The sequence below is a fragment of the Palaemon carinicauda genome, chromosome 10 (assembly GCF_036898095.1).
Source record: "Palaemon carinicauda isolate YSFRI2023 chromosome 10, ASM3689809v2, whole genome shotgun sequence".
Taxonomy (NCBI): domain Eukaryota; kingdom Metazoa; phylum Arthropoda; class Malacostraca; order Decapoda; family Palaemonidae; genus Palaemon; species Palaemon carinicauda.
Window position 1 is genome coordinate 131,412,173 of NC_090734.1, and position 9,349 is coordinate 131,421,521.

General features: G+C 39.5%; 1 protein-coding gene across 1 annotated transcript in view; it reads left to right on the top strand.

Moving 5' to 3' along the window:
- The window catches only part of LOC137648256 (facilitated trehalose transporter Tret1-like), a 47,355-nt gene that overhangs the window by 569 nt on the left and 37,437 nt on the right, over positions 1-9,349 (top strand). The window contains exons 2-8 of the mRNA XM_068381181.1: positions 3,246-3,509; positions 4,054-4,182; positions 4,784-4,993; positions 5,671-5,867; positions 6,956-7,106; positions 7,787-7,930; positions 8,735-8,838. Of these exons, the coding sequence (XP_068237282.1) occupies positions 3,246-3,509; positions 4,054-4,182; positions 4,784-4,993; positions 5,671-5,867; positions 6,956-7,106; positions 7,787-7,930; positions 8,735-8,838 (1,199 nt within the window). The remainder of the gene's footprint in view (positions 1-3,245; positions 3,510-4,053; positions 4,183-4,783; positions 4,994-5,670; positions 5,868-6,955; positions 7,107-7,786; positions 7,931-8,734; positions 8,839-9,349) is intronic.

The window sequence follows — 9,349 nt, forward strand, 5'->3', positions numbered from 1 at the left end:
TGTTAGATCAAAAGTTTAATATTTTATTTCTATAGATCAAATTTACTGAAGATGTCATATTTCTCCTATGAATATTCGTAGTGATGATGATGTACCACATACCATGTCTGTGCTTAGCTTCTGCGTAACGAAAATACTAGATTTAATTGTTTTCCCTTTTGAAAAAAAAATGGAAAATTAAATGAAAGATGTACAGTTGAACATAGGAATCCATGGTACACCTCGCTCTGAGGATGAGCACCTTGTCGCACCCTTACTGTCTGCGAGTTCCTCTGTGTAGCCTAGCTACCTACTCTGCCATATCTCTTCTACACTATCTGTTTGGTTATTTAGGCAAAGTCAAATGCAAATTTTACTTTATCGGACCCTTATTGGGTATAAAAATTACAAATTTACCCAAATATATATGTATTTTACACAAAAATACAAAAATAAGAGACCAGTAGATTACAATTACAATTATGTAACGGTGAGACGTGAGGCAATTCATCAAAGCGAGGTGGGCCAGGAACTCCTGTGTACAACTGTACCTTAGTCGCAGTAGATATTTCCAGACATGCCTTGTATACAGATCTTGTGTGGGGTGGAGTTGTTCAGCTTAGGCTCTCTTCCTTTCTCAGTGACCAGACTAAGAACTTATCGTATGTAGGCTCTCTTCCTTTCTCAGTGACCAGACTAAGAACTTATCGTATGTAGGCTCTCTTCCTTTCTCAGTGACCAGACTAAGAACTTATCGTATGTAGGCTCTCTTCCTTTCTCAGTGACCAGACTAAGAACTTATCGTATGTAGGCTCTCATCCTTTCTCAGTGGCCAGACTAAGAACTTATCGTATGCGGGCTCTTATCCTTTCTCAGTGGCCAGACTAAGAACTTATCGTATGTAGGCTCTTATCCTTTCTCAGTGACCAGACTAAGAACTTATCGTATGTAGGCTCTTATCCTTTCTCAGTGGCCAGACTAAGAACTTATCGTATGCGGGCTCTTATCCTTTCTCAGTGGCCAGACTAAGAACTTATCGTATGCGGGCTCTTATCCTTTCTCAGTGGCCAGACTAAGAACTTATCGTATGCGGGCTCTTATCCTTTCTCAGTGGCCAGACTAAGAACTTATCGTATGTAGGCTCTTATCCTTTCTCAGTGGCCAGACTAAGAACTTATCGTATGTAGGCTCTTATCCTTTCTCAGTGGCCAGACTAAGAACTTATCGTATGCGGGCTCTTATCCTTTCTCAGTGGCCAGACTAAGAACTTATCGTATGCGGGCTCTTATCCTTTCTCAGTGGCCAGACTAAGAACTTATCGTATGCGGGCTCTTATCCTTTCTCAGTGGCCAGACTAAGAACTTATCGTATGTAGGCTCTTATCCTTTCTCAGTGACCAGACTAAGAACTTATCGTATGTAGGCTCTTATCCTTTCTCAGTGGCCAGACTAAGAACTTATCGTATGCGGGCTCTTATCCTTTCTCAGTGGCCAGACTAAGAACTTATCGTATGCGGGCTCTTATCCTTTCTCAGTGGCCAGACTAAGAACTTATCGTATGTAGGCTCTTATCCTTTCTCAGTGGCCAGACTAAGAACTTATCGTATGTAGGCTCTTATCCTTTCTCAGTGGCCAGACTAAGAACTTATCGTATGCGGGCTCTTATCCTTTCTCAGTGGCCAGACTAAGAACTTATCGTATGCGGGCTCTTATCCTTTCTCAGTGGCCAGACTAAGAACTTATCGTATGTAGGCTCTTATCCTTTCTCAGTGGCCAGACTAAGAACTTATCGTATGCGGGCTCTTATCCTTTCTCAGTGGCCAGACTAAGAACTTATCGTATGTAGGCTCTTATCCTTTCTCAGTGGCCAGACTAAGAACTTATCGTATGCGGGCTCTTATCCTTTCTCAGTGGCCAGACTAAGAACTTATCGTATGTAGGCTCTTATCCTTTCTCAGTGGCCAGACTAAGAACTTATCGTATGCGGGCTCTTATCCTTTCTCAGTGGCCAGACTAAGAACTTATCGTATGCGGGCTCTTATCCTTTCTCAGTGGCCAGACTAAGAACTTATCGTATGCGGGCTCTTATCCTTTCTCAGTGGCCAGACTAAGAACTTATCGTATGCAGGCTCTTATCCTTTCTCAGTGACCAGACTAAGAACTTATCGTATGTAGGCTCTTATCCTTTCTCAGTGATTAGACTAAGAACTTATCGTATGTAGGCTCTCTTCCTTTCTCAGTGACCAAACTAAGAACTTATCGTATGTAGGCTCTTATCCTTTCTCAGTGACCAGACTAAGAACTTATCGTATGTAGGCTCTCTTCCTTTCTCAGTGACCAGACTAAGAACTTATCGTATGCGGGCTCTTATCCTTTCTCAGTGGCCAGACTAAGAACTTATCGTATGTAGGCTCTTATCCTTTCTCAGTGACCAGACTAAGAACTTATCGTATGTAGGCTCTCTTCCTTTCTCAGTGACCAGACTAAGAACTTATCGTATGTAGGCTCTCTTCCTTTCTCAGTGACCAGACTAAGAACTTATCGTATGTAGGCTCTCTTCCTTTCTCAGTGACCAGACTAAGAACTTATCGTATGTAGGCTCTCATCCTTTCTCAGTGACCAGACTAAGAACTTATCGTATGTAGGCTCTCATCCTTTCTCAGTGACCAGACTAAGAACTTATCGTATGTAGGCTCTCATCCTTTCTCAGTGACCAGACTAAGAACTTATCGTATGTAGGCTCTCTTCCTTTCTCAGTGACCAGAGTAAGAACTTATCGTATGTAGGGTCTTATCCTTTCTCAGTGACCAGAGTAATAACTTATCGTATGTAGGCTCTTATCCTCTCTCAGTGACCAGACTAAGAACTTATCGTATGTAGGCTCTTATCCTTTCTCAGTGACCAGACTAAGAACTTATCATAAGTAGGCTCTTATCCTTTCTCAGTGACCAGACTAAGAACTTATCGTATGTAGGCTCTCTTCCTTTCTCAGTGACCAGACTAAGAACTTATCGTATGTAGGCTCCCATCCTCTCTCAGTGACCAGACTAAGAACTTATCGTATGTAGGCTCCCATCCTCTCTCAGTGACCAGACTGAGAACTTATCGTATGTAGGCTCCCATCCTCTCTCAGTGACCAGACTAAGAACTTATCGTATGTAGGCTCTTATCCTTTCTCAGTGACCAGACTGAGAACTTATCGTATGTAGGCTCTTATCTTTTCTCAGTGACCAGACTAAGAATTTATTACATTCTTCTGTTTTGCAGCCTGTTTAAATGCCATGGCCGTTGGAGCTGCTATCGGCTATTCTTCGCCTGCCAGCGCTGCCCTCAGAACTCCCAAAAACGAATCGGATGTCATTGAAGGAGAATTCTACTTGACAGAAGGAGAAAATAACTGGTTTGCTGGATCTCTCAGTATAGGGGCACTGTTTGGCTGCATGATAGCTGGTCTCTGCCTCAACTACATAGGCAGGAGGGGTACCATGTTGGCTTCAGTCGTTCCTCTTATAGCCGGTTGGCTTTTCATCGGTAAGATCACAGCCTCGAACGGGCCTAAGGTTTATTCTTTACTTATTTCCTTTAAGGGCTGTTTTACTGGTCCTATACAGCATGGAAACCCTACTCTCTAAAGGATCTCCACAGTCATTTTATCATGTTCATTCAAAAACATTCAACATTTCACAACGCATATTGCTCGTTTATTGTTAAATCGACACTATCAAAGCACTCACAGAGCAAAGTCTTTATTGTTGCTCATTACAAAATGCACTTTTTGATCTGTACAACTGACCTTTCAACAAATTGACTGCCAATGCTAAGTAAAATATATGCCTGAAATCATTGAATATAAAGATTGTCGTCATCAACTCAAGCTGACAAGTGGAAATATTGTTGAGTTTGGGTGATTTACAGTATTGATTTGCAGTCTACATTTCCATGGTGTTTTTCATGTCTAAGTCATTCCCTAGCAAAATTCAATCAATATATGGAAAACTATATATGTACTGCATTTCATTCATAAACCATTGAGATCCTTTACCCCCTGACACTCAGTAGAAACACCTATTCACAGGATTTACCCAGAACCTGGCTATGCTCATCATAGGCCGAATCCTGTGTGGGCTAACAACTGGAATCAGCTCGCTGGCAGTTCCTACCTACACAACTGAATATGCGTCGAAAGATATCAGAGGAACACTAGGTATGTCATGTTTTAAACATTTATTTGCCCATTCTAAATTCAATAACAGTAATGTTTTGATAGATTTCACGATATGTGTTAATTCAAGCAGCGTTTTCCTTCCTTTAACGCTGAAATTAAAAAACTGAATGTGTGATTCCTACCAATGGTTACGTGCAGCTAGTACAGTAGTTATTTGCATACTGATTGAATTAATAATAAAGTAAACCTATTTTAGATAAAGGTCAAATTTTATTATTTCATATGGAACCACCTTGACAATTTTACTAATATAGTAACCACTCGTCTATTTGCTCACCAGAAGGCCAGCTCATTTTATGCTGTCATATGATAACATTCAATGAGTAACTTAGCATCGTGCTGTTTTATCTGTAATTTATTAAAATGCTTAATTGTGTGTATTTACTGGCTCAGTACTGTAACTTGATGCCGTGAAACAAAAACAAAATAACAATATAAAACATCAGAAGGTTCTGGTAGACATATACCTTCACTTCTAGAATTATTCGTCTGAAAGTTTTAAATACCAAACAATTCTATATTTCTGTGCTATACTTATATAGAAGAATATTTTTATTTTAATCTTTCTCTTTTACTTCAGGTACCGGGTTTCAACTCTTTGTAGTCATAGGAATATTATACGCTTATATATTCGGATCCATCATAACTTCATGGCGATGGTTGACCCTTGCTTGTGCGCCTGTTGCGATCGTGTTCTGTGTTTTGGCAATTTTCCTGAAGGAGTCTCCAAATTACCTCCTTTCCAAAGGCCAAGAGGACAAAGCGAGGGAATCATTACAGTATTTTCGAGGTAAATATACTAGATGTAAAGAGTAGATACTCTTACACACATATGTACCTCCAGCCATTCCTTTTCTCACCATTTATCAACTTGTTCTTCCATTTACTCTGTATTCAGCTAGGGGAGGACGAAACTGAATTGATTTAACCAAGCGTTTTCTCATATTTCCTGCAAAATACATGAGTGTGTTAGTGAATACATGACCTACTTCTTCTTTGCCTTCAGCTTTTCCCATTTCTATACGGGGTCGCTGTTTCTAGTTAGCCTTTTCCATCCTCCTCTGTCCTGTACATCATGTTCTCTTAAGGTGGGTTTACAGGGTCGAACAGTTCGACAGACAAGCGTTTGAAGTGATGTTCGAACGTGTGAACGGGGTCTTTGGTTGTCGAACTCGTTCGTCGAACGTCTGTTCTTACCTGACTTTAGTGGGTGGGGCTTCATTGTCCACAAACCGTGTGCATTTGTGGCTTACTCCACATCTTCGAACCGTTTATCAAGCAGGTGCGACAACCAGGTTCGGCGAACCGTTCGACTGTGTAAACCGCGCTTTATACCCTTTTCCTTTATGACATTCAATTATTTATCTTTCCGCCTGAAATTTGGCCTTCCTCTCCTTCTTCTGCCCTCCACCTCCACTTTCAGAGTATATGAGCTACTATGTACCATAAATCCTGAATTTAACTTAGGTAAGACCTATGACATCGAGCCAGAAATGAAATACCTGAGCGAGTCTTTGGAAGAAGCCAAGAGGAACAAGGTGTCCTTGAAGGATCTGAAGGCGCCTTATATCATCAAGCCTCTCATTATAACTCTGCTCTTGATGGCTTTTCAACAACTGTCGGGAGTTAATGCAGTTATATATAACATCAATATTATATTCCAGGTAAGTTCTCTTAAGTTTCCCATGTGATCTATGTTTTAATAGGTTTTTTATTATTACCTCCGCCAAGACGATTATAAAATAGAGTCGGTTTATTCATTTATTTGCCGTTGACTGGATTACATCAAATCTACTTGACGGCTTTTGACGAAATTTTCACCACAGATAGATCTTAAGTCTTGGACGACCCCATTAAATTCTGGAGATAATCCTGAACAAGATCACGATTCTGGATCACCATTGTATTTTTCACCATCTACAATCAGCATATGAAAAGGGGGAAGCGTTGTCCGTAGAATTTAGCTAAATGTTACTGTAGATTCATCCGTAGTCAGCACATGAAAAAAGAAGTGTTTCGTCCATAGACTCGCGTAAAATGTTGTCAATCTTCATTGGCGGAGGTCTGAAATCTCTTATTACTCTTGTTTTTTGTATTGTTTTGTCTATCTGCGTGTTTTAAAAATTGCTCTTCATTTATCGTTTCTCCGAAGCTAAAATTCCTCTACCATTGAATGAAAAGGAACTTTCCAGATATAAGGATAGGGAATGACTTGAAATCTTCACCCAGCTCATCAGATATTCATTCAGATTCGTCAAACAAAACAGCTTTTGAAAAGTAACAGAGTTTACTGTGCATCATGTTTCTAATGTTTGGTGTGTTTGGCCAGAGCTAGATTGTTTAAAACTTAATTTTATAGATCTTGAATAAACTTTAAATATAATTACTAGATAGACAATGTACTGTAGAGGGTAATGACATTGCATGATAGTTATTTTTAGATCAATTAAAGTATTTTTTATGATAGATGTGGACCATGTATTCGAGTATGTAACTCGAAGAGTGACTGGTTTGGTGAGAAAGTACTTATGACACAATGGTGTTTTATGTCCTAGTAGCTTATTAATAGTCTTATATATAAGGTGATTTAAGAGATCTTATAAAGGACAGTAGATATAAGGTCAAAGTTCTGGAATATTTAAACAGAATGAAAAGGCGATCACTTGAAATCACGTATTCACAAGATTGAACATTTATGTGAAAAATCATCGATGCAATCCCTTATTAATATCATTATTAATTTTATATTTAGGATTCAGGAAGTGACATCCCCGAGGACGTCTGCACAATAATCATAGGCTCCGTACAGGTCCTAGCGACAGCGGCTGGTTCACTCCTCATAGACCGACTGGGAAGGAAATTTCTACTCTGCCTCTCAGCTGCTGCGATGACCGTGTCGATAGGTCAGTCCTTCTGGTGAATTCAAAGCTGCAGCTTTATCCGTTCCCATTATTATTATTATTATTATTATTATTATTATTATTATTATTATTATTATTATTATTAGTTGCTAGGCTACAATCTTAGTTGGAAAAGCAGGATATGCTATAAGCCCAGGACGCCAACACGGAAAATAGCTTAGTGAGGAAAGGAAACTAGGAAAAGTTACATACTTTAAAACAGTAACAACATTAAAATAAATATTTCCTATATAAACTTTGAGAACTTTAACAAAACAAGAGGAAGAGAAATAAGATAGAATAGTGTCCCTGAGTACACCCTCAACCAAAGAACTCTTAACCCAAGACAGTGGAAGACCATGGTATAGTTGAAAAAGCAGGATGTTATAAGCCCAAGGGCTCCAACAGGAAGAATAGCCCAGTGAGGAAAGGAAACTAGGAAAATTAAATACTTTAAGACAGTAACAACATTAAAATAAATATCCTACATAAACTAAAAAACTTTACAAAACAAGAGGAAGAGAAACAAGATAGAGTAGTATACCCAAGTGCACCCTCAAGCAAGAGAACTCTAATCCAAAGACAGTAGAAGACCATATTACAGAGGCTATGATACTACCTACGACTAGAATATTTAAAGATGGCCACTCCCAGATAACCATATATCTTTTAATCATTTTCAGTGTGTCTCGGTGTCTTCTTCTACATGAAATCTCAAGATAGCATCTGGGCTGATGACAATCTTGGCTGGTTGCCCCTGACTTCTCTCATCATCTTCATCTCTGCCTTCTCCATAGGCTACGGACCAATCCCTTGGCTCATGATGGGTGAGTTGCTTCATTATTATTATTATTAGTAGTAGTAGTAGTAGTAGTAGTAGTAGTAGTAGTAGTAGCTAAGCTACAACCCTAGTTGGAAAAGCACGATGCTATAAGCCCAAGAGCTCCAACAGGAAAAGATAGCGAATTGCGGAAAGGAAATAGGGAAATAAATTAACGATTTAAGAAAAAAACAGTAAAAACATTAAAAACAGATATTTCGTTTATAAACTATAAAAGGACTTATGTCAGTCTGTTCAACATAAAAACATTTGCTGCAAATTTTAAAAGAAATATAGGGGACCTTCCCACTTACTATGAATTACTCGTTTTTTATTGCAGGAGAATTATTCTACCAAAATATCAAAGAAAATATTTTAAAAATAGTAATAACATTAAAACATATTTCTTTTATAAACTATAAAAAAGACTCATGTCAGCCTGTTCAACGTAAAAAAAAACTTTTTGGGTTATGATGAGAAGAGATCAAATTTCTCCAGGACCGAGGAGGAACCGGGTTTGGGTGACAACGTCAGGGCTTGGGAGTCCTGCCACGGTCATCATGGTGCTTCCATTCTTTCCCATCCATCCCACCATCATCCTTATAAATCCTTACCACTTTCACATATATAACCTACCTCCTTCACATCCTTATCCCACTTACAGACTGCCAACGCAACGGCCCGTGTCCTGCTATACGCAGGACATTCTAAAACCAACCAACGAACTAGTAAAAAGATTTACTGCAAAGTTTAAAAGAAATATAGGGGACCATCCCACTTACTGTGAATTAACTGACTTTTTTTATTGTAGGAGAATTCTTCTACCCAAACGTCAAAGAAGCTGCTGGAAGTATGGCGACGACTCTCAACTGGACTTGTGTTTTCATTATAACTTTTACTTTTGCTCCTTTGAAGGTAAGGAACTCGTTCTGGTATTTAACTCTCTCTCTCTCTCTCTCTCTCTCTCTCCTCTCTCTCTCTCTCTCTCTCTCTCCTCTCTCTCTCTCTCTCTCTCTCTCCAGAGGCACTGATACAAACTGAAAAGATACACCATTTTGAACTCTCTCTCTCTCTCTCTCTCTCTCTCTCTCTCTCTCTCTCTCTCTCTCTCTCTCTCTCAGTCAGAGGCCACGGATACAAACTGAAAAGATATACACCATTTGGAACTCTCTCTCTCTCTCTCTCTCTCTCTCTCTCTCTCTCTCTCTCTCTCTCTCTCTCTCTCTCTCTCAGTCCAGAGGCAACGGATACAAACTGAAAAGATACAACACCATTTGGAACTCTCTCTCTCTCTCTCTCTCTCTCTCTCTCTCTCTCTCTCTCTCTCTCTCTCTCTCTCTCTCTCTCTCTCTCTCTCAGTCCAGAGGCCACGGATACAAACTGAAAAGATACAACACCATTTGGAACTCTCTCTCTCTCTCTCTCT